This window comes from Mustelus asterias, unplaced genomic scaffold (genome assembly GCF_964213995.1).
Source record: "Mustelus asterias unplaced genomic scaffold, sMusAst1.hap1.1 HAP1_SCAFFOLD_150, whole genome shotgun sequence".
Lineage (NCBI taxonomy): Eukaryota > Metazoa > Chordata > Chondrichthyes > Carcharhiniformes > Triakidae > Mustelus > Mustelus asterias.
Window position 1 is genome coordinate 860,863 of NW_027590172.1, and position 26,442 is coordinate 887,304.

At 42.1% G+C, this 26,442-nt stretch overlaps 1 pseudogene and 1 gene segment (V, D, J or C); both read right to left on the minus strand.

Annotated features, from left to right (window-relative positions):
• Positions 1-1,191: 1,191 nt before the first annotated feature.
• Positions 1,192-20,161, minus strand: LOC144484991 (Ig heavy chain C region, membrane-bound form-like). The segment is given in 7 exon segments: positions 1,192-1,674; positions 1,811-1,938; positions 5,629-5,958; positions 6,460-6,768; positions 7,689-8,000; positions 8,962-9,261; positions 20,076-20,161. Coding segments are annotated over 7 exon segments (1,431 nt in total).
• Positions 20,162-21,271: 1,110 nt separating this feature from the next.
• Positions 21,272-21,885, minus strand: LOC144484988 (Ig heavy chain V region pseudogene; annotated as a pseudogene). The gene is made up of 2 exons (XR_013496128.1): positions 21,773-21,885; positions 21,272-21,648 (listed from the first exon to the last, which is right to left on the minus strand). The product of XR_013496128.1 is annotated as an Ig heavy chain V region pseudogene (transcript).
• Positions 21,886-26,442: the final 4,557 nt, after the last annotated feature.

The window sequence follows — 26,442 nt, forward strand, 5'->3', positions numbered from 1 at the left end:
GTGGTGAGTGTCTGGAACAAGCTGCCAGACAGTCTTTTCAAAAGTGCATAGAGAGTTAAATGGCTATCGAGGGTAATGGGCCAAACACGGGCAATTAGGACGAGCTTTGTCGTTAAAAAGGGCGGCATTGACATGTTGGGCCGAAGGGCCTGTTTGCATGCTTATACCTCTGTGACTCTATGACTCTATCTCACCTTCCTGATTCTCCCAGATACTGATTCCAGATGAGTCAGCCTCCGATTTAAATGGATGAAGGAGATATCATTATGCTATGTTGTCAAATGCGATTGGCTGAGCAACTTGTCAGGAATTATTATTGATGTATGTTTACTGAACGTAATTGATTCTGAAACTAATATGAGGTCGGAACGATCGGTACGAAAATCTATAATTGATCTGTTATTGATGGTACACGTTAGATGCATCGGAAAGATCCTGCCGCTCGGTTCCAGAGCGACTTAACCCTTTTGGTCATCTCCAAGCAGCTGATAGTTCTGTTTTTGTTTTAAATAAATGTTCCGTCCTTACACAGAGATATCTGCCACGTGAGTTTTATATTGTCTGTAGTTAAATACAGTATTGGTCATCTCAAATTATCCCATAGCACTCGCCTTAATTTGGAAATTTGTAATCTATTATGTGCTTATGTGAAATGCACCTCAGTCTCTTGGTTTCACCTCATGGTTTGCACCTCTGCTCTGTATGTGTTCTCTATCTAGCTTGTGGCATGTCTGCCTTGTAAGTATTCCATCGGACGAAATATAGAGAGATTCACACTGTTGACCCACGCTGCAGCGACACTGATAGTTTTTTTAAGGGGCAGTGTAAAGGAAACTATCTTCTGCCACACACTGTCCTGCATCGGCCTCTGATGAAACAGAGCCTTTGCTTTTTAGAATTACCTGAAACTCGGTCAGTGACAGACCAGTTTATGAGTGAAATCACCGAGGTTCTTCTCATTCTTCACTCGCTCTGTCTCTGGATTTTATCATAAAAAGGCAGAGATGAAGGTGTCTTTATACGGATTGGCCACTGGGTGGCGCAGTGACTCTTTCACTGAACGGCCTTGAGTTCAAACAGAGGACTGGGGGAACAGACATGTCTGGGAAAGAGGGGAAACCGTATAATATGGAATATGGGGCGGAGTTGATGGGCTTTGGAAAACGGAATTAAGCCAAGCCAGAGATGGTTAAATTTTCATTCAATATTTATTTTAAAAATTCAGAGAATATTTTACAGCGACATTATTTTTTAAAGTTAGAAAAGTGAATTTAACGATCGAGCTTCACATTGAGAACACAACACATGCACAGGGAATCCGTCAATATTTGTACATCTGTTACATACACCAGAAAGAGAAAACAGGACCTTAATAGAAAGAGGAATTAACAAATATGGATAAGGAATGAGAAAAGTTTCTTATTTATACATGATATTTAAACTATGGGGAAACTGTTAACCACAATTACATTATAACAAAAAATGCCTCGTGCTTTTCACTCTGAAAACTGAAATACCGTCTATGATTGTCTCAGTTACAGATTCAAAATGATAAACTGAGAGAATTTTACTGATAGAGTCACCAAGAGTAGATATTGTATTTCTGTCATACGGAGATCATAATAATCAGCTGAGGGAAATCTGCAGCTTCCAAAATTCAACCCATCACTTGATCTGTAAAAGAAAGATACAATAATGAAGCAGTTGTTTATGATGCGGGATATTAAAGTTAGAGTTTTTAATGGAACATTGAGAGATTTTTCAAATCCATTCTGTCAGTTTGATATGTGAGTGCATTCAATCATCTCACCTTCACCAGAGTGACCGCAGTGCTGTAGAAAATGCTCAGGAAGAACAGGACAATGAATGTGGAAGCCGTTGTCCAGATGTTACTGTTATCATCCTCATTGTCTTCAATCCAGATGCGGTCGGTGGAGTCTAGGGGACGGAGACCAGGATATGAAATTAGATTACTTTGTTTATCCAGGTAATCTTATTGTTATTTTTCTTTTCCCCGTTCTCCTTTTTAAACTGTTCATTTATTCTTGAACCTAATTTTCAATGTATACCTACTCTTAAGCTCAGGGCACTCAGTAACCGATCTCCGTAACTATTTTCACACCTGATCTTTATTGACATTCCTTGGACAGTCCATGTCAGAAAGCACTGAAGATGTTTTCTTGAAAATCAGTTGATTTTTTGACAATTCGGAACTATCACCTATTGAAGAGTATTATCACTGATATCGAGGAACGTTCACTGATCAATGATTGTTTTCACAGATGGTTACTGATCTGTAAACTGTGAATGTTGTTGTTTAAGAGTTGGGATGTAATTTCCGATCTGTGCTTCTTTATGGTGGAAATATTTAGTAGATCGTGAGCTTAATTCAGTTTCTCAGCGTGTTTATATGTTCATTGTACATTGGGATAATAAATCTGTGGATATCTCCATTAAAAAGTCACGTTTAAATTGTACTTTCATCATTTGCCTACCGTTTGTATTGAAGATTTTGCATTTGTGTGCGTGTGCATGAGCATCTCGTGCTCTGCATTAATCTTTGGCTCTGAGTTAATATGTGATTATGAGTGTTAATGTGCGCGTTCATTTGCCTGTGATTGTTGATTTGTGTAGTTGTGTGTCTGCATCTGTGCGCATATTTTATTCTTTTGTCATTGTGTATATATGACTCTATTATTATGTGAAGTCGATGAATATATATTAATGCCATTCTTAATGCGTGCACATGTGTTTATGCCTATTGCTCTGTGTTAATTTCTGTCACTCTAGTAATGTTTGTTTCCCTTTCTGTGGAGTTGCCGGCGTTGGACTGGGGTCGGCACAGTAAGTAGTCTCACAACACCAGGTTAAAGTCCAACAGGTTTATTTGGTTGCACGAGCTTTCGGAGCGTTGCCCCATCATCAGGTGACTACTTACTGTTTCCCTTTCTGTGTGCGTCTGTTTCTCCATGTGTCTGTGTGCACGCCTGTTAACATGTCAGTGTATGTATACACGTGTTGACATTCTTTATAACGGTGCGTTGATGTTTATTTGTGTATCGATGTGTAGTAATGTGTGCTATGGTGTTCTGTTCTATGAACATGTTAATGTTTGCGTCTACATGTTTGTGTGTAAATGTTTTGCTGTCTGTTCTTCTGTATGCAGTCTGGTGATTTGTTTATATGTATTTCCATATATGTGTGTGAATGTGTATAACATTGTGTGTCTTTATATCTATATTCCTATCAGCGTGAACGTGTGCTAATATATGTATTTATTTGAGTCTAAGTATGTGCTTGTGTATTTATGTGGGTCTGCATGCGTGTGTATCTGTCTGTATTGTGTCTATGCATGTATGTGTTTGTGTTTGGGTCTGTACCTACTCACGTATGTGTATGTGTATGTACTTGTGTGTTTCATGTGTACATGTGTGCGTTTGTACATATTTGATTATGTATGTGTATGTTGTTGTTTTAGTGTCTGTTTGTACAAGAGCGCGTGTCTATGTGTTCGTATGTGAGTTTAGAAGGATGAGGGGTGATCTTATAGAGACATATAAGATAATGAAGGGGCTGGATAGGGTAGAGGTGGCGAGATTCTTTCCACTTAGAAGGGAAACCAGAACTAGAGGGCACAGCCTCAAAATAAGGGGGGGCCGGTTCAGAACAGAGTTGAGGGGGAACTTCTTCTCTCAGAGGGTAGTGAATCTCTGGAATTCTCTGCCCATTGAAGTGGTGGAGGCTTCCTCGTTGAATATGCTTAAATCACGGGTAGATAGTTTTCTGATCGATAAGGGAATTAGGGGATATGCGGAGCAGGCGGGTAAGTGGAACTGATTCGCGTCAGATCAGCCATGATCTTGTTGAATGGCGGGGCAGGCTCGAAGGGCCAGATGGCCTACTCCTGCTCCTATTTCTTATGTTCTTATGTTCTTATGTGTGTGTGTGTGTGCGTGTGTGCGTGTGTGTGTGTGTGTGTGTGTGAGAGAGAGAAAGAGAGAGAGAGAATGGGTGTGTCCCTATGTATATTTGTGTACGGATGTGTTTGTGTCTGGGTGTATTTTTGTGTGGGTGTATTTGTGTAAGTGTGTATTTTTGTTTGTGCATGTTTTGCCCATGAGTGCATTTGTGTGTGCATTCTTGTTTCTCTGCATGTGTGTTCGTCTGTGCAAGTATTGAGTGTACCTATGGTGTGTGAAAGTGTATCTGTTGTGTACTTGTGTGTTTCTGTGTCTGTATTTGAATGTGCCTGTCCCTATTTCTGTATATGTATGTGTGTGGGGGTATATGCATGCGTTGTGTGTGTATATTTACATGTGTCTTTCTGTATTTGTGTGCATATGTGTGAGTATGTGTATTTGTGTGTGTAGTTGTGCATTTGTGTCGATGTGTGTGTGTGTATGTGTGTGAGTGTGTGTATTTATAATTGTGACAGTTTTGTGGAGTATTGTCAGTGTGTGTATTTTTTAGCTGTTGCTCCAAGTTTCACCGCAATCATTAACTGAAAATGATCCAAACAATACGAATAATGGAGCATATTTTCAATGTTTTGCTGTATGAATGTAGTTTATGTGAGTGGCACGGAGATATCAGGAGAACGAATGAAATCATTCATTGATGCATCTCAGAAACATCAGGGACAGAACAGTAAAAACCGGGGAGGATTCAACCATTTGTTTCAATTTGCATTATGGGAAATCAATGCCAGGACATGATTAACAGGAACAAGAGTGCAGAAACATTTTAAAATTATGTTGCATAAGTATATATGCATCACATTGATTAGGATAATGATACTTCAAACTCTGCAGCAAATAAGCCAGAAGCTAATTTGTACTGTTGGCAACTGGGTTCTTCTCGTAGAGAGCTGGTCCCTTCCAAACACGTTACTTGCGAAGAGGGAGGAGAGTGAGCTCATAATTTCCCTCTCTCTACCCGGTGAAGCAATGTGCCTGATGGTTCTAACCACTGACGAGGTGGAGGTGAGTGGATTAAATAATGACATTCCTCCTCTTTTCATTGAGGAAGTGGTGGTACATGGGTTAGCTGCTGCTCCTCCCCTCTCTTTGTTGGGTGAGTAGGAATCCGGTATGTTCACAATTTCACTCTCCCCTCTCTCTGATGGGGGGGATTGTTGCTCCATGTTTGTGTGTGACCCTCACTTCAGTTCTCAGTGGGTGTGGTGCAGCAGCTTAAAGCTGACATCAATGGTAAAGGCATGGACAATGAGAGAAGCAGGAACACCGAGATCTAAATTGTGTTTGTTTGTCAGAAATGTTGAAATTGTCAGATTTCTCCTCAGTGGGAGGAAAGTCGGTGAAGATATTTTGCAGAATCCTGTAATGAATGTGCTCTACTCTGTCTCTAACCCAGGGTGTATCTGAGCTGGGTGCACTGGTTCAACAAGGCTTGGGCCCGAGACGTGAAAATACCTGACTCAAACCAAAGATACATAGTGGAAGTAAAATTGAAAACCAATCAATTAAGCAATTGGGTATTTCATTTATCGTTGGAGGAAAAAGATTTTATTCTTTTTATTGAAGTTTTTAATGTAACCGAGTGATTCTCATTGACATGAATTAACGGTGTCCATCAGTGCAAGGGAAATGTTCACAAAACTGGGTTTACCGCTGGATTTGTCAACTGTTCTGTTGATGATCTTCAAGGGGATGGCTTCATGTCCCACCACACAGGAGTAAGAAGCGCCGCTGGACCATTCCTCTGCTGCAATGGATAACAGACTGTACATGAAGAAGGAGCTATTCCCGCTCTCCGCGACCACCTCGGTGTTCTTATAGTTCCCAGGATTCACCGGCTTGTCGTTGACGGTCCACTTGACGAAGATCTCTCGAGGGGAGAAACGTCTCACTAAGCAGCTGAGGGAGACGAATCTCTGAGCGGAGACTTCTTCTGCCGAGGGCAAGAGGACAGAGACGAACGGTTCCCGCGGATTTGGATCTGCAGAAAATGTACAATAAATGTCAATAAACTGGAGAATTCTGGAGACAATGAAACTGCTGGCTAGATATAAGAAAAATGTGCTTCATTTCGATTTTAAATGTTTCCATTTTTGACTTCCAGTTTGGAGCAGAGGTGAACACAATTATTTTCTCAAATAACTCAGGGGGCTGGACTGGGAAGTTTCAGAAATTTTACAGCACAGAATCAGGCTATTCGGCCCAACTGATCGGCTTTATTTTTGGTTTTCTGGTTTTTATGCTCCACATCAGGCTCCTCCCTCGTTATTCGATCTCAACCCAATAACATCGCCTTCAGTTCACTTTTCATTCATCAACACATCAAATTTCCCCGTAAAAATATCTACAACCCCCAGTTTTTAGTTAGTGGAGTTTCCACTCAGGGGACACCATTAATGCACTGAATACTGAATATTGACCAGTACACTGACACTGGAAATAGACACAGTGACGCATTTATTGCTTCAATTTCTCAGCTCACCTGTTTCCTTGTGGATGGATTTTCTTAAAGGAGTCGGCAGATCCTGATGGCTCACCACGCAGTCAAACACAGCCGCACTCAGCCAGGCTTGTGTCGAGATGTTTAAGTTGCTGACCACGCTGTCAGGATTCGCTCCTGGCTTTTCGGCAATCTCTGATTTCAAATACTTCCTGTCTCGGATCCAGGACACATTGACTCCATAAGGAGCATGAGAAATGATGCAGGTTAAGGTCACGGTCGCCTCCAGTAAGACCTGTTCTATTGGTGGTGGCTGTATCGTCACTGTGGTATCAGGGCACTGGGGAGGATCTGTGAATGAAAAATGAAAATCAACCCTAGTTCCCTCTTCAGAAGCAGGACAGCAGTCTTCAGCCTGAAGGAGACGAAGTTGCCTTCGATATATCAACCTCTAACTATCACCTTTCAACCTCTATGGAGGATGGAAAACCAGCCTGCTCTGTGAAATTATTCTCTTTTTGTTCAAGTATTTTAGCAGCGGTTTCATTCTCATGAATCAACATTGCAGTATTCCCCAACAAATATACCATTCCTGAACTCAGGATCCAAGTACTGGCAGTTAGTTTATAAGTAGGGTGGATACACTTCCCAATATTTTACCCCTATGCTGTGACCTGTGAAACAGTCCGACACCGACTCTCTCTCCAAATCTTACCAGCTGTCTCAGGAAAAAGCTGACATCAAGACCACCTCGCTTACTGTGTTACTTCAAAATTGAAGGGAACACTATTTCAAGGGGAGACAGTGGCATGGTGGTGTTGCCAATTGTCTTGTAACCCAGGGCACGACTCTGGGGACACAGATTCGGATCTCACCACTGCAGGTGGTGAAATTTGAATTTAGTAAAAATCTATAATTAAAAGTCAAATGATCATCATGAAGCCATTGTTGTAAAAACCCACCTGGTTCACGAATGCCCTTTAGAAAAGTAAATCTGCTGTCTTTATCTGGCCTGGCATGCATGTGACTCCAGATCCACAGCAATGTGGTTGACACTTAAGTGCCCTCAGGGATGGGAAATAAATGCACATCTCATGAAGGAATAACAAAAATTGCTGTTGTGATGAAATTCTGAATGGGGCACTGTCCTAATGCAGCAAACCACATGACAGCAAATTAGAAGTTGTTCTATCTTTGTACTAACTTTAATAGATCCCTAATTTCGATTAACATCGGAATGGTATATTTTATCCTCGGTTTGAGTCTCTTACCCAGAGATCCGCTGATGTTCTGACTCTGGGTGAATCCTTGATGAGTGACCTGGCAGGTATAGACTACTTTGCTGAACCATTCCTGAGCGGAGACTGTCAGCCGACTGCTGGCCGAGAAGTTCCCGTTCACTTCACAGGCGGGAGAGGTGACAATTCCTGAATCCATGGGTTGTCCATTCTTCAGCCACTTCACCGTCATTAACTTTGGCTGGAAATCGATGATTGAACAGACGATGGTTGCAAATTTTCTGCTGGTGATTTCTTCACTGGAACTCACGGTGAGGATAACGGTTGGGGGGAGAATGCGTGGGCCTTCAACAAACAAATGTTCAGACGTTACTTGAAGATTCAATTGACATCAATTAAAATTAGTTCTTTTATTTGAGCACCATAGCTGCCGATTTGAGAATCATATCCATGGTTTGGTTGAATTGGCAGGGAAATGGCGAATGGAATTCAACCGTCAAAAGCGCCACACAATGCATTTGGGGAGGGAAAACAAAGCAAGGCAATAAACTGGAATGTTAAGAGGGATTGAGGAAATGCAAGACCTTAGAGAGCACGTCCACAGGTCCTTGTAGATGGTAGGGCAGCTGGAAAAGTTGATCAAGAAAGCATATCGGATTAGTTCCTCTATTATGTGAGATATTGAATGCAAAAACAGTGATACAATGATGGAGCTGCATAAAACGCTAGTTAGGCCACGTGTACAGTTCTGGTCACCACGTTGCAGGAATAACGTAATGACTCTGGAGAGAGATGAGGTTTACAAGAATGTTGCCAGGGACTGAAAATTCCCGCCATGAGGCGAGATTGGATAGGGAGGGTTTGTTCTCTTTAGGAAAAGAGGAGGCTGAGGCGTGACATAATTGTGGTTCACAACAAAAATAAGGGACGTAGGCAAAAATAATTCATTCCCCAAGTGGAGGGCTCAATTACCAGGGAGCAAGGTCATTTAAAAGGCATCTGGGTCTGCATCTCAAGTGCTTTAAGCTGCAATGCTACGGAGCAAGGGCTGGAAAATAGGCTTACTTTGTCAGGCTCGTTTATTTGTTCTCCCTTTTGGCCAGCACAGACATGATGGGCTAAATGGCCTCATGCTGCACAGTAACATTTCTGTTGTTCTTTGGTTCTGAGCAACTTTTCAGTCAGGAGGCACTTACCTGGATTTTGCATAATTCAATTTTTCAGAGTGCTACAGATCAGTTATAACTAAAGCCTTATACAGTTCAATCAGAGCGTTCCTGTCTTGCCCAAGTTCCACAACACTTACATTGCATTCCAATGCTCTTGACCGAGCTGCTGTGTCGAACCTCACACTTGATTTTGCTGCACTCTCCCTCTGACTCGGTGATGGTTAACTGGCTGCTCAGGGTATAGGTTCCCTTCGCGTTTCTCACTGATGGATAAGTCTTAAATCCAGTGGCGATCAGCTGCCCATTTTTCTTCCAGGTCAGTTTGGAGACATCTGGAGAGTAGTCCATCGCCAAACAGCCGTAGGTGATGGAGCCAGCGGAGTTGTGTTGCTGACAGGAAGAGACGAGGCTGTAGAGAGTGGGCGGAGACGGTGTCGCTGGGAAAGAATAGTCGATTCAACAAGTTAGACTCTTACCTGCGTTTATTAATTAATCAAACATATTTATACAAGTAAGTTTCTATATTAGGTATAACTCTTGGGGCTAAAGGGATCAGTGGATATGGGTAGTAGGCGGGCTCAGGATATTGATGAGCCGTAATCAAAGTGAATGGTGGAGCAGGGTCAAAGGGCCGAAGAGCCTCCTCTTGCTTCTGTTTTCTATGTTTGAACGTCACAATTTGACTAGAATTATGAACTTAAGGTAATATTTCCCGATTAAGACCTACATACACCTTTGAGCTTCTGTTACTCCTATCATTTGGGAATCGCCATCTTTGGAGAAACTCACATCACTGTCTCGACCTCTATCAGATTGGAAAGAGAAAAAACATTTTGATGTCATCGTAATGACATACCATTCACTGGATTAACAGAGAAGTGTAAAGAGTTTCTCCATTACTTCAGGCACTACCTATTTCTCAAACAACAGCACTTTGTGATGAAGAAGTTGTCTCTTCATTCATATCAGCCACTCGCCTGATGAAAGAGCTCCAAAAGCTCACGATTGCAAATAAGCCTGTTGGAGTTCAACCTGGTGTTGTGAGACTCCTTACTGTGCCCACCCCAACCTAGCGTCGGCATATCCACATTGTAGTTTTGGCTATTGCCTGTGTTCAAACTAACTGATGCCCCTTCCTCTCTCCAACTCACTGCCCCTCACTCCACAAAACGAAGATTAGTGACTTTGCTTCAAAACTACCTTCGGAATGAATACTTACTGAATGACCAGGAAACTCTCAATGTGATTACAAATTCAAATAATTGCAACATTGACTAATTGAAGGGTCAGACATTAATAGCAAGAGTTGGCCATTCGGGCCCTGAAGTCTCCTCCATTATTCACTGAGATTGCAGATGATCTGGTTGTGGTGCTCGCTCTATTTTGCACATCCTCACTCCGCCCGTCGATCACCCACTCTCTGCCCATTTTCCCCGACTCTCTGCGCTTTCCTCTGGCTCTCTGCTATTCCCTCTGGCTCTTTTCCCCTTTCACCCGGCTCTCTGCACTTCCACCTGGCTCTCTACACTTCCCTCCAACTCTGTCCCCTCTCCCCCGGCTCCCTGCCCTTTCCCTCAGCTCCCTACCCTTTCCTCTGGCTCTCTGCCCTTTCCCCCTGACTCCCTGCCTTTCCCCTTGACTCTCTGCCCTTTCCTCTGGGCTCTCTTGTCCTTTTCCTCGGCTCTCTGTCCTTTTCCCGGCCTCCATGCCCTTTATCCTGGCTCTCTCCTCTTTCCCTGGTCTCTCTGTCCTTTCTCCTGGTTCTCTGCCCTTTCCCTGGCTCCCTGCCCTTTCTATTAGCTCTCTGCCCTTTCTTCTGGCTCTCTGCGCTTTCTCCTGACTCTCTGCCCTTTCCCGGCTCTCAGCCTTGTTGCCCGGCTGTGGGCCCATTCCCCAGGCTCTCTGCCCTTCCCCCCCGGCTCTCTGCCCTTTAGCACGCCTCCTGTTCTCCCCGGCTCTTTGCCATTGTCCTTGGCCCTGAGCCCCCAGGGATTCCCCCCAGCTCTCCACATTCGCAGGGCAGCTCCCACATTTGAACACCAAACTGCCGCTTGAGATCTTTCTTCTCTCTCGTTGCAGACCTCAACACACAGGTTTAGCGAGTGTGAGTGAGAGAATGTGAGTGCGTGAGGGTGAGTGATTGAAGGAGTGAGAGTGGATGAGTGATGGTGTGTGAGTGACGGAAGGTGGGTAAGTGAGGGTGAGTGAGTGAAGTTCTTTCAGTGAGGATGAGTGATTGAGGGTGAGTGAGTGAGTGTGGGTGAGGGTGAGAGAGCGTGAGTAAATGAGGGTGTGTGAGAGAGGGTGGGTGAGTGAAGGTGGCTGAATGTGTGAGTGAAGGTGGGTGAGTGAGTGTCGGTAAGAGAGAATGAATGAGGGTGAGTGAGTGAGGATGCGTGAAGGTTAGTGAAGGTGGGTAAGTGAGAGCGAGTGAATGAGGGTGAGGAGTGAATGTGACTTAGTAAGTGAGGGTGAGAGAGTGAGTGAGTCAGGGTGTGTTATTGAGGGTGGTGTGTGAGAGTGTGTGAGGGAGAATGAATGCGGATGGGTGGATGAGTGAAGGTGAGTGAGTAAAGGTGTTTGACTGAGGATGAGTGATTGAGGATCTGTGAGTTAGGGTGGGTGAACGTGAGTGATGGTGAATATGTGAGGGTGTGTGAGTGAATGTAGGTGCGTGAGTCTCAGTGAGTTTGAATGGGTCAGGTGGCGTACGTGAGAGAGAGAGGGTAATTGAGCTTGAGTGTGTGGGGGTGCGTCTGGGTGAGTGAGGGAGGGTAAGTGCGGTGAGTGAGTGAGGGTGAGTGAGAGAGATTGAGACTGGATGAGTGAGGGAGGGTAAGTGTGGTGAGTGAGTGAGAGTGATTGAGACTGGATGAGTGAAGGTGGGTAAGTGCGGTGAGTGAGGGTGAGTGAGAGTGAGTGAGACTGGATAAGTGAGAGTGGGTAAGTGGGCTGAGTGAGTGAGACTGGGTGAGTGAGAGTGGGTTAGTGGGATGAGTGAACGAAGGTGACTATGAGTGTTGGTGAGTGACTGAGGCTCTGAGTGAGTGACTGAGGGTTAGTGAGTGAGGTTGAGTGAGTGATAGCGTGTGAGTGTGGGTGACTGAGTGACAGTGAGTGAATGAGGATGAGTGAGTGAGGGTGTGCGAGGGCGAGTGAGTCTGAGTGAGTGAGTGAGTGCTGGTGAGTGAATGAGGGTGTGAATGTGAGTGAATGAGGGTGAGTGAGTGAGGATGGGTGAGAGTGAGAGAGCGAATCTGTGTGAGTGATTTTGAGTGAGTGAGGGTGTGAGGGTGTGAGGTTGAGTGACTCAGGGTGAATGAGGATCAATGAGTTTCTGAGGTTGAGTGCGTGAGATTGAGTGTGTGAAGTTGAGTGTATGAGATTGAGTGCGTGAAATTGAATGTGTGAGGGTGGATGAGTGAGCAAGGGTGAGTGAGTTGGGATGAGTGAGTTGGGATGAGTGAGTTGGGATTTGTGAGTGGGGATGAATGAATGAGAGTGTGTGAGCGAGGGAAGGTGGGTAAGTGAGGGTGAGTGAGTCAAGTTCTTTGAGTGCGGATGAAACATTGAGGGTGAGTGAGTAAATGTGGTTGAGGGTGAGAGAGTCAGTGGGCCACCTCCACCTCTTCCTCTCCATCGATCTTTTCCTGATTCTCCACATTGATCAGCTTTCTGTAACAGGGATGTGTAAATCACCGGGCAGCTGCTTTAATGTCGGTGTCTTTCTTCAAGAAACACGTACCAGTGAACAAATAGTCAGACTGAGGGAGCTGTAGGGAAGCTGACAGCAAAACTAGGATGGGTCGCACAGGAATCAAACACCAAGTTTACACCAGTATTGGGGAGCCAGGCGGCCCTGGTCTCAGCCAATTCCCTTCTTATTTTTTGGGTGTTTGTGTCCGGTGTAACACATGGAAATTCCAACTTCTGACCTCATGTTGGAGGGTATTGTCACTGTTGAAGCAGTAGAAGATTGTTGGTCCCAGAACAGTCCCCTGCCGAAATCCTGCAGTGAAATCTGAACTTAGATGTTTGACCTCCAACCACCAATACCATGTTGCTTTGTGCTAAGTATGACTCCAAACAGAGAAGAATTTCCCGCCGATTCTTATTGACTAGTTTTACTCGGGCCCCTTGATCCCACCCTCATTCAAATGCTACCGGGGTGGGGGTGGGGGTGGGGGGGGGGGGCTATCGGGGTGGGGGGGGGGTATCGGGGTGGGGGGGGGCGGTGGCGGTGGCACGGTGGCACAGTTATTAGCGCTGCTGCCTTAGAGTTGGATTCCCGACTTGGGTCACTGTCTGTGTGGAGTTTGCAAGTTCCCCCCGTGTCTGTTTGGGTTTCCTTAGGGTGCTCCTGTTTCCTCCCACAGTCCAAAGATGTGCGGGTTCGGTGGATTGGCCGTGCTAAATTGCCCCTTAGTGTCAGGGGGACTAGTTAGGGTAAATACATGTGGTTATGGGGATAGGGCTTTGGTGGGATTGCTGTTGGTGCAGACTCGATGGGCTGAATGGCCTCCTTCTGCACTGTAGCATCCTATGATTGTACTCTATGGTGTCAAGGACAGACACTCTGACGTATGTGAGATCGAAAGTGTGTGTGTGTGAGAGAGAGAGAGAGAGAGAGAGAGAGAGTGTGTGTGTCTGTGTGTGTCTGTGTGTGTGTGTGTGTGTGTGTGTGTGAGAGAGAGAGAGAGCGAAAGAGAGCGAGAGAGATAGAGAGAGAGAGAGAGAGAGAGAGAGAGAGAATGTGTGTGTGAGGATGCCTGCGTATGATAGAATGCGTTTGCACGTGTGTGAGACAGTGGGCTGTGCGTGCAAGAGGGGAGAGTGCGTGAGAGAAAGGGTGTGTGAGATAATGTGTGTGTGTGAGACAGAATGTGTGTTTGAAGAATTATTCTTTGTGTGTGACAGTGTGTCTCTTCTTGAAAATGTATGTGTGTGGAGGGGCGGGGAGAGTGTGTGTGTGGGGAGTCTGTGTGAAAGAGTACTTCTGTGTGTGATTGTGTGTATGTTGATGTGAAAGGGAGTGTGTCTATTTGAGATACACGATGTCTGTGAAAGAGAGTGTGTGTGCCTGAGAGGGAGGGTATGTGTGTGGGAGAGTGTTGTGTTCATGTGAAAGACAGTGTGTGTGAGAGGGAGTGCCTATTGGAAAGCAAAATAATATGTTCATCAGTGTGTGAAAGTGTGCATGGGATGGCGTGTGAGTGAGAAAGATATGTGCAATGTGTGTGGGAGATAGAAGCAATGTGGGGTGTTTGAGTGTATGTGTGTGTGTGAGTGTGAGTGTGTGTGTGTGTGTGTGTGTGTGTGAGTGTGTGTGTGTGTGTGTGTGTGTGTGTGTGTGGAGGGGCAGGGAGAGTGTGTGTGAGCGAGAAAAAGTGTGAAACTTAGACAGAGTGGATGCGTGAGTGTGTGTGAGTGAATTGACTGTTGAGAGAACATGTGTCTGTGATAGGTGGAGTGTTTAAAGAGAGATACATTGTATATACATGTGTGTTCGTGTGTAAGAGAAGGAGAGACTGTGTGAGAGATTGTGTGCGTGTGAAAGAGAGGGTGTTTGTGAGAGACAGTGTTTGAGAGCAAGGTTGTGCATGTGTGAGATAATGTGTAAGGGACTGAGCGTGTGAAAGAGAGAGAAATATGTGCCTGTGTGAGAGAATACGTGTGCAAGTGTTCGTATGAGTGAGAGAGAGCATGGGAATGTGTGTGAGACGAAGTGAGAGTGTACGGAAGAGGGAATGTGAGAGGGATAGTGCATGTGTGTGTGTGAGAGAGAGAATGTGTGCGCGAGACTGTGCTTATGTGAGAGACTGTGTCTGTGTGTAAGAATGTGTGTTAGAGTGTGTGCATGTTCTATGTTTGTGAGAGAGTGATTGTGAGAGAGCCAGTGTGTGAGAGCAAGAATGTAGAGGTGTGAGATAGTGTGCGCAAGAAAAATAGAAATATGTGCGTGTGTGTGAGAGCGAGAGATGCGTGTGCAAGAGGAATTGTGAGAGAGCATGTGAAGAAATGTGAGACAGCTTGAGCGTGTGTGACAGAGAGTGGAAGAGAGAGAGTGCATGTGAGAGTGCGTGCGCGAGAGTGTGAGACTGTGCTTATGTGAGAGTGTGTGTCTGTGTATAAGAGAGAATGGGTGTGTGTGTGGGGATGTGAGCGCTTTTGTGTATGGGGATGTGAGAGATTGATGGAGAGAGCGAGACGATGTATGTATTTGTATTGAGAGAGTGTATGAGTAACGTGAGAGAGAGAATGTGTATGGGTGTGTAAGAGAGACCGTATGAGAGAGAAAGTAAGTGTGAGTATGTATGTGTGTGTGTGTGCATGTGTGAGAGAATATGAGAGTATTTATGTGTGTGAGAGTGTGTGATGTGTATAAGTTTCTATTTGGCTGATTCAGTCTGGAAAACACACTCACTCCACACATACTCACCCATTCACACAGTAAGTGGGAGTGACAAGTGAGCACAATACGGAGCGCGGGCCAAGGGTTGGAAAAACATTTAAATCTTTCGCAATTCGTCGCAATTGAATAATTTCCTCTTTCCTCAATGAGGGAAACCTGTAAAAACTCAAGAAATTTGACACAATCCAGGGCAAAGCCACCCACAGGATTATCCGCCCCCTCATTCACCCTATTCTCTCTCTCCATCACTAACAAGCAGTGACAGTAGTGTGTATTATATACAAGACGCACTGCAGCAACTCACCAAGGCTCCATAGTAAACACTGTCCAAACCCGTTGCCTTTATATCCTAACAGGATAAGGGCAGCAGCCACATATGAACACTACCACCTGCAAGCTCCCCTCCAAGACACACACCATCCTGACTTGAAACAATACCTCAGTTCCTTCTGGGTCAAAATCCTGGAACTTCCGCCTAACAGCACGGCGGATGCCTGCAGCATATTGATTGCAGTTATTCAAGGATGCTTCATATCAACACTTTCTCAAGGAACAATTATTGATGATTAAAGCTTCTGGCCGAGCAAATGACTCTAAAATAGCTTTAGAAGATTAAAAATAAGATGCAAATGAATTTGAACCTTCAACTGTCATACCAAACAGGTCATGGACTGCTTTACTACGGAGCATAATATAGTAAATCTCACTTTGTATTTGCTCATCGAACATTCCCAAGGCCGGTACATGACTGGTTAAAAATCATCCAAATCTCCCTCTACAATCTGACGTTTCTGCTCTCTCTGATGGTCACAATATGCTTTAGGGATCTCATTTCTGAGACGCCGAGCCAAACATCAAGTCAAACTGTCACATTTCTCACAGATACCAGTTTATTGAAGAAATAAATCAAATTTCACTCCCTGAAATACAGCAGAAGGAACCAGCAGTTTTACAACCAGTCAGGCAGTTTCCTGGCCCAACACGGTGACCACGCGCGCAGAAACAGAACAGACACAAACGGTGCAACAATCGATTTTCCAGCGGGTAGGGATGATCAATCAGTCAATTTAATTCAAACTGTTTGATTCTAATTGATCAATGATCAATTTACAACAGAAAATCAATAACCTCTTTTAAATAAAACTGATATTCATTTCAAAACTCCTGTCGATTTTTCATTATGTCTCTCTGTCTGTCTCACTTCTCGAAAACTATGTAAAAATGTAATTTCGCTGAAAATTAGGAATCAAAAATAACAGATTCAGGACAGTTCAATGTCCCCGACAGAGATACAGTGACACAGTAAGGATTAAATAAACCAAGAAACATTTACATTGAAAATCATTACCTGATTCGATCTAATTTCTTAATTAAATGTAATCAACAAAATATTCGAGGTAAAACACCTTATCGAGCTAAGCATAGCTGATGAAAGAAAGGTTTTGTTTCTGAATTCATTTTCGATACAATTAAACATTCTCTGAAACGGATGATACTTTGCACGCCCGTGCATTATTCAAGGTATTTTGTTTTGAATTAATTAGCACCAATATTATATTTTGTTTTGTTAATTGCCGGTTACTTTTCCTGTTAGCTGATTTGTACTCCCTAATAAAATCAATTTTCAATCATTCAAAACTTTCCCTGCCTCGAACATTGTGAAGTAATTAGGTTCCAATTAAATCTTAAACAATAAACTTCAAATTACTGAATGGAAAGATTCAGACATCTGTAATTCATTTGCTTCAATCGAATAACATTGTCATGTTTTTTCATTTCCACTTTTACTCCAAATGCCTTATTATAACCTGCAAACGTGTTAAGAATGCATGTTTCTGAATTTGTATACACTGTAACGGCCTGGCAGTTTGAGGTCAATGAAGCTGCTTCCTAGATTTAATAATTTGGACCATCCATATAATTTAATTACTGAACATATTGTTTAAATTAAGAAGTTCTGAATTAAACAATGAAAAACACAATGAGGACAATTGATTCAAATCCTCTGCAACACTGAAACATGATGCACAAAATAAGTCGAGACTTTTTCTTCAGTATAACATTTAATACTAATTAAACATAATGCTCAAATAGAATCAATTCTTCCATTCTGTCATTTATTCATCCAATAATTCTATTCTATGTTCAGCAGTAATGGGAGACAGGATGTTATTATTAAATGCAGAGCAAATATTACTAATATAAAAATATTATAATATTATAAAAAATTAATTATTTGAATTTCAAGTATTAAATTGTAAATCTCTAGCCAGTTTCTGTTGACACCTTACGACAATTCAAACACCATTATATGAACAATTGTTTAGTGTGAGCGAATTCCACCTGTCAGAAAACTGTGTTCACTCTGTCACATTTATTCAAACTGTGGGATTCTAATTGATCAATTTTCAAACTACAACAACAAAAATCAATAACTTATTTTAAATTAAACTGATATTCATTTCAAAATTCCCTTCGACTTTTAACTATTTCTCCCTGTCTATCTCAAATCTCGAAAACTAGGCAAAAAATATTTTTTTTTCTGAAAATGTGCACATCAGATATAACCGATCCAGGGTAGTGTAATGTCCCTAACAGAGATACAGTGACGCAGTAAGAATTGTAATTCATGATTTACTTTAATCTGCAAGCATCAGTTAACATGAATAAAATGCTCAAATATATATTTGTTTTATTTTTTCCGATACCAGTTTGTTTTATCCTGACAAGGATGTTTAAACGCAGTTTGTTTTTTTCATTTAGCTAGAAAAAGTGTAACCGCTCAGGATCACCGAGTTGAAACAATACAGAAACAATTGATAAACACCAAACCATTTCACAAATTTTGAGATGAGATTAGTGATTAATTATCTCTGCATCCAACTACAAATTACTTGGAAGGAATGCTGCGCCTGCACAGAAACAATGTAATAATCGGGCACAAAAATTGCCAAATAGCGTTTTATTGCCAATTATTCTCCAAAACTCAGATTTAAGTGAATGCGAACTTCATCGGGGATATAACAATTAATGCAAAGTATCTTGTTGAACTGAGCGCTGCTGTGGAAACAGCATGTTATCATGGAAATAGTTTCTGGAATTATCACAAAATATTTCCAGCCGAGAAACTTTTTTGGTCATGTTAATTGTATGCAAAACACAGCAGAACTATTAAAGCCGATTAACGCGAAATGATATTAATAGAAAATAATCTTTTGTGAATATGTAGTTATGTTACCGATTAATAACAGTTTGATTTATATTAATTTTACTATCAAACTTGTTAATGAGAAGTTTGTTTTTGCAGCAACTACTTAGTGTCCGATTGAGCGTTGTAAGACATGATTTATTTTAATTTCTAAGAGTTAGTTAAAATTTATAAAAATGCTGTAATACCTTTATTTTATTTCTTTCACAACCTGCTTATTTTCTCCCTACAAGGATTTTCAAACTCATAGATTATTTGTATTTAACCAGAAAACGTGTAACCGCTCAGTGCCACCGAGTTTAAGCAATGCAGAAACACCAAAACATTTCACACATTTTAAACCTTCTTAGTGACCCAACAACAGAACCTCCTCAACAGAAACACACCAAAACACATCAATGAGGGAATGAATCCGTTTCACGGGGACGCAACTCAATTATCCATTCAACAAAATCAAAAATATGATTGCAAGGAAATCTCAATATTCAATCCAGCAAACCAGCTCGTCACCAAGTATATCAATGATTGAACTAAACAGAAATTTGGAATAAGAGCAATAGCATTGCGAGGAGGTGGAATATGTCCAACAAATTGATATTGAAATTTTACCACATTCTATTCATATTGGGTCATATTTCAAACAGATTTCAAACATATTTAAATATTGGGTGGGTAAAAGCTGCAGCCGTCAGATGCCACCGAGGTTAAACATGGCATGTATCCCAAATTATGAATGCAGTGGCAAACTATGTTTTGGACGAGTGGCATAAACCATGGTTTGGTTTAACCTGCAATTATCAGCTACGATTTAAAAAAATACAAATACAATAAAGCCTGCCTGATTTCTGTCTGCAGGCACGCGTCAAGTAGTTTAAAACCCGCAGACTGTTTGTATTCAATCACAGTGTGGAACAGCTCAGTGTCACCGAGTGTAAACAATGCAGAATCTCCGAACCATTTCACAAATTTTACTGATTCAAAGTCACCCAGACAGACAACCTCCTCACCAGAAACACGCAGCACTGAGGGACTGAACCCCGGTTCATGCAGAAGCAGCTCAATTCTACAAACAGTTGCAACAGAATCAAATTTCACATTGGCAGAAAATCTCAATTTAAAATCCAGCCAATCTAACCATCACCAAAGCAACTAATAATTAAAATGAGCACAACAATGAGATAACAAAACCAGATTGTGATTAAGCGGAACATGTTTGCAACATTAAAGCAGAAACTTTAACACATTTTGTTAATATTGGGTTAGATTTCAAACACTTGTGCAGTAGATGGTGCAACTCGCAGCCACTAGATGTCACCGAGATTAAACATTGAAGAAACGCCGAACTGCTTAACAAAAGGAAGGCATTTAAAGTAACCCAGCCACACAATGTCCTCAGCAGATACACACCAAATCACAACAAGAGACTGAATCACTCAGTATCACCTTTTGTCAATTAACAGTAGAATTCTATAACCCCCATTTTAAGCAGGATCACATGAAACATTGTAAAGATTTTCAGCACAGAATCAACCAAACCACATTACATTGAACGAATGAATTAATAAAATCGAGAAAAAGTATAAAACAAAAACTCAAATAAAACACTGCCTAAATAAATGCATGGTTCTTACCTGCAGTCACCGTCACCATGGTCCCTTGTCCCCAGTAGCCCATGTCGTCACAGTGTCACATTCTCTAGGCTGGGTCATACAATAACCATCTCTGCACAAAATAGACAGAAATCCATCAGTATTTTAAAAATTCACAAGCCAGAGGGAAAGCAAATTTTCATGAAATTATTATTGTACTGGTGGATACCGTTCGCTCTACATAAATAACCTGAATGTTTTATATTTCATAGAGGGTCACATGATCAAGTTATTGAAAACACCAACTGATAATTAAATAGTTATCATAAATTTTCCATATTAATTCTCGCTATTTGTGTAGGGCTGGGACATAAATAATACAGCACTGTAAATAATGCTGGATTGGAAAACAGAGCACTGCCCCAGTCTCGGTCAATTAGTGCTGAGGGGTTTTTGTATTGACAGTAGCTGCTGTGCCACCCCAGTTATCACAGTGAGACACAGCATGACAAATACTGTGCCCGACTGCTAACTGTTTAATTTCACTGCTGTCTCAAAAATCTGATTCTGCCTCATCCACGAGCGAATGAGTGAGATATTTCAGCTTGTCCTGGTCATTGTATTTATAAAGGGGATCGGAATGCTTTTAAACTCTCTGTGTAGATTTAGCGGATCGGTAAATATAGATTTTATGGGAAGATTTTTATACCTTTTCACAAACTAATATTACTTCCACACATTATTTCACTGAAGCCGCGTTTACTTTGAAAATCCTGCCGTGATACTGATTACCAATTTGAGCAATCTCTTTCCATGAGGTTTTTGTATGAGGATGTCGCTGTGCTCAGCACTGTGACCCCCCACTGCTGTATCACAGTGACAGACACTCGCACAAAAACTGCACTCACTCTCTGTTCAGTACTGCCGCTCAATATGTACTTCAAATAGACCATTATTTCGATGTAATTTACAATTTATGCAGCAGTTTACAAAACACAATCTAGAAACACCTCCTCCAAGTCTCAGAAATAATAAAGCGAGAGTTATATCCAGGTGTGTAATTGCAGAAACTGTTAACACTAAATATAAACAGAGTGAAAAGCTCAGCCCGTTATGTCTGTGTGTTTTCTTGGTTTAATGTTTAATTTTCACTAAGTTAGGTTTGTCAGAAGCAGTTTGTGTTTTGGTTCTGGTCACTGTCGTTAATACTACATTTAAAACAAGCACTGACCTTCAGGTTATGATGGAAGTTGTTGAATCCCCTCTCGAGCTGTTCTTGTCCGGGTCCAACCCTGGTTCCTCTCGCTGTGGTCTCTTGCACAGTAATAGATGGCGGTGTCTTCGGTCTTCAGCCTCGTCATTTCCAAAGAGAAGATGTTGCGTGAAGTGTCTTTGGACGCAGTAAATCGATCCTTAATTGCTGGGGCGTAGCCGTTGCTAGATGAAGAGTAGTAGTAAAGCAACCACTCCAGCCCCTGCCCGGGAACCTGTCGGATCCAGTACATGTAGTAGCTGCCAAGATCGAAGCCGCTGGTTTTACAGGTCAGTGTCAGGGAGCCTCCGGGACGCCCGGTCTCTGCCTCTGGCTGAGTCAACACAACCTCCGACTGGACACCTGTAAAAATAGATCAAAGGATTAATTTTGGTGACATGATTGCTGACTCTGGAACATTCCAGAGACAGACTAACATTTTGATACAGTGACAGTGAGGAATTGGACAATAAAAAATACTACTTACCGGATAAGAAACTCAACAACAAACTGAGAGAAATCGCCGACCTCATCTTTCTGGTGATTTGGGGGAAATGGTTGTGTCAGGAACTCAGTGAACAAACCAGCTCCCGGACTGTTGGATTCCGGTCCCAGTGAGCGGCATTTAAATACCCGGCAGAAGGGGGCGGCTTTCCAGGCGCCGCCTGTTGATTCCCTGCTGGAGGCGGCGACTGGATCCAGGTCCCACCTTCCACACCCCAACAGAATGGACTCCCAGATTTACAATAGATTAATATTAAAATGGACATTTTATCAGCGTCGGGATATTTGTTTGGCTGAATATGTTCAATGTATTGTCTCCATAATTGCTGATGGTGATATTGCAGTTCATCATTTCTTTATTTAAAAATCTAATTCCATTGTAAATATGGTGTTTTTATTACCACGCCCCCAAGAAGAACACAAATCTAAAAATGATGAAATAACATTTTGGGAAAATAAGGAGACCGTCAGTCTGTGTTGCAACAATTCCGGGTCTCTGTCACATTACAAAAATAAAGCATCATTTATCAGAAGAATTGTTGTCGATTTCTGTAACTGAATGCGGAGTATGAACAAAGTGATTCTATTTACAGTGCGGATGGCTATCACTGGACATTTTGGGTTTGGAGATGAGAAGAAACTCTCACACAATACAATGTTTCTCCTTATATTTGTCAAACTGCCCCAATCTCGAAGACAGCCCTTTGAAAATACTGAGAATCCCGCCCTCCTGATAATTAAATAGTGAGTTGACAGAGAATCATAAATTTAACATCGACTTTTGACAGAGAAGTTAATGAATGAACGGACACGGAGATCATTAAAGTTCTCCTTCAGCATCCAAATCATTGCAGCTCACTCTATTGGCCACCGGCTGTCGAACATTCTCTGGTATTGGGAACACAAGATATCAGGTCTTTGCTGCACATTGCACAATATCACAAGAATAAATGTTTTATCTTCCATTGAATCAGGTTATGACCTGATCATTTCTCCGCTCATTGGCAGCTATGATTGGAACTCTTCAATAATGGATATCTGATTATACTGTACAATAGAACACGGTGTAAATCAGGTACAAGAGACGCTGCTGTTTAAATAGGGTGCAAAACTTTCAGAATATTCCAGGAATCCCTGTTGTTCATGTCAGTTTGATGATGTTCTTTTAATATTATTTCGATGCATTTTTGCCATTGCTCTGATCTCAATTGACTGGGGAATTGGAACCATCAACATCTCTCTCGCATTTCATGAAGTGGTTAATAAACAGACTTTAATTATTGGAATGACATTTACTTGGAAGTTATACAAATGAAAAAACATCTGGTCACTTTACTGTTTTGCGATGCTATTTACTCACATAATGAACAGGACATTGAATGAAAATATTTGATTAGAATGATTACTATTTAAAATGTGTCTTTCTTGTGGGAATGAAACATTTACTGTTCAAATGGCTGAATCCCATTTTGTCCATTCAGGTTCACGCTAATCTGTCCCACACAGTATTTGGCAGCAATCCAGCCTGCTGTCAAATGCTCAAAGTTATTGACAGGAAGCATCTGGGGGTGTTTGTGCAGTAGATCTGCTTCCTCAGTACTGACCGCTTGGCTGCAAGCCAACTTCAAACCCTTCACATTGTCAATGAGCCCTATTTATAAAGAAATCTACCCAGCAACAGTACTGGAGGCAATTTAATGTTTTAAGTTGTAAGTCTATATGGATTTTACCCATCTCTCAAGAAAGACAATTTATGCAGCTTCTCTGACACCCTGTTAGCAACAATGATGATTTTTCCAGCACATCAGGATATTGTCATGGATGGATCGAAAGAATTACAGGCAGACTGAGAGATGACTCAGGGAGACGATACATGTTGTAATACATGAACTTGTATGTTTGTGTATTCTTTCCCTATCTCGTTCCATGAGATGTTTGAGTTGGTGGAACGACGAGCACATTATGCCTGTCCCAAATGCCCTTGAACTGAATGGTTTTCTATGCCACTTCTGAAGAGTCAGCCATTTTGTGTCCGTCTGGAGTCACATTCTTGTGAGTCCAGGTAGCGATGGCAGATTTCCCTCATTGGGGGATCAGAGAGGGTTCTATGGTCGCCATTAGAATGTATTCCATATTTATTAATTGAATTCAAATTCCACCAGCTGCAATGCTCCGATTTAAATCCCTGTCCCTGTCCCATCATTGTCCTGGGCCTCTGGGTCACTGGGCCAATTAAATTAATATTACGTCACCATCTGCGCAAACAATAAATGAATGACTGTCTTGATGCAGGAATTAATGACAGTTGAATGAATGATAGTTGGATGAATCACAGTTGGATGCCTGAATATTTTGATTGAGGAATCAGTGAATGGATTGATGGATGTGTTGCGAGATGGCATTGAAAAATCCTGTTCTACATTCCCATATTTGTGCTTGATTATTTCATAAATTGAATCAGCTCCTTTATTCCATTTGTGTCAGTCTAATACCTTCAACTCTTCCAGAGTCTCTGGGTGAAATCCATCCCGAGTTTATCGGGAGTTAGCAAGCTAATCCTCACGAAGAGAAGGACGAGATATTCCTGCCGCTCGGATGGTTCATTTCTCTGCTGATGCTGAATCTTCATATCCAAGATAAAAAGAGTGAACATGATTAGGTTGAGGAGGGAGGATTGTAATATTTGAAACATGTGGTTCTTTGACGTACAGCAAATCACTCAACATGCCCTCACCTAAATTAGTGAAGGTAACAGGGTGAAAAGTAAATAAGGTACCAACAGAAATATTGTGAGACTCACTGGACAATAACAATTGTTACATTACTTCCCAAAACTGTGTAATACTGAATCGGGATTTAAAGATTCAGTAACTTCATATGAGGTACAGGTAGTTTCATTTATATCATCACTTTGAAAATCATCACACACTCTAGCTATGTATCAGGACATTCTGTGTGATGATGAGGTGATTACTTGTCAATGAAGAACAGAGGCTGCTGGGTCGCTGTTCATTATGCACGGTCTGAATTAATTTCATTCCCCACTGAATTCTGGGACAGATTATATTCCTTGGTGACAAAAAGGCCAACATGATGCCAATAAATGTTAATATCAATACATCCTACGAAGCAAATTACAATTGTATGTTGTATAGAATGAAATACTGAAAACAAACAGAAAATGCTGGAAAATCGCAGCAGGTCTGACAGCTTCTGTGGAGACAGAATGGAGCCAACGTTTCGTGTCTGGATGGCGCTTCGACAGAGTATTCCTGATGCGTTGGAGAGATCATCATTGTTTCTAACAAGGTGTCAGAGAAGCTGCATCACTTTCCTGTGAGATGGGAATAGTTTAAGTAGTTACTGTTTAATGATATACACTATGTCGACCCGCACACAAGTTACACCAATTCAGATATCGATCCCAAATATCATATTCAACTTCTCCATCCTAACTAACCTAATCAACGCCTCAATCACTAACTATATTCTAAAAAAAACTTCCTAATCCCTATCCAACCGTATCATTTCCCAATTTCATCATCCACTTCAATTTCCTCCAAATAAAAATTGGTCATCCTGACTCAAAATGTTGGCTCTATTCTCTCTCCCCAGATGCTGTCAGACCTGTTGAGATTTTCCAGAATTTATTGTTTTTGTTTCAGTTTCCAGAATCCGTAGTAGTTTGCTTTTATCAAAATGCTGAATATAATTGGTGAAATAATTGTTTATCTGTATGACTTGATGATAATTGATGAAATGGAATAACCCCGCCTGGAAATACCGCCCCCCCCCCTCCCCAAGACACTCATCAACCCCACTTGAACATAAGTTACCATTCCTATACTGTCGCTGGGTCGGAATCCATGAGCACCCTCCCGAACAGCACTATGGGAGTACCTACTCTGCAGGTTTTGCAGCGGTTCAACAAGGCAGGTCACCACCACTTTACTGAATGCAATTAGCAATGGGGAACAAATGCTGGCCTAGAAAGTGTCGCCCACCTCCCATAAAGTAATGTTAAATATACTAATCTTTATGAATGAATGAGAACTGGTGAATGCATTTTTAAAAATTGTGAATGGATGGTCGTTGGTGAAAATAATTACTATTCTTCTGAACATTTATGACATTCTCCTTATCTGCTGGAAGATTTAAGGTTTGACGTTTATTTATTAATGTCACAAGTAGGCTTACATTAACACTTCAATGAAGTTACTGTGAAAATCCCCGAGTCGCCACGTTGCGGCGTCTGTTCGGGTACACCGAGGGAGAATTTAGCCTGGCCAGTGCACCCTACCTGCATGCATTTTCGGACTGTGGGAGGAGCACCCAGAGGAAATCCACGCATACACGGGAAGAATGTGCAGATACCGCACAGACACTGACCCAAGCCGGGAACCAAACCTGTGGCCCTAGCGATGTGAGGCAACAGAGCTAACCACTGTGCCATCCTGGCACCCACCATTCCACAAGAGATGCATGATTCAAATTCATCACACTTTTTGCAAAGTAAGCCAATGGAAGAGACTGCTCCAGCTACAGACATATCTCAGTCATGGCATCACGGGAAAGATCTTTGCTAGGGTCACACTTGAAATACATAATCTACTTGCAGACCGGGTGTTCCTGATGTGCAGTGTAGTGATTGTG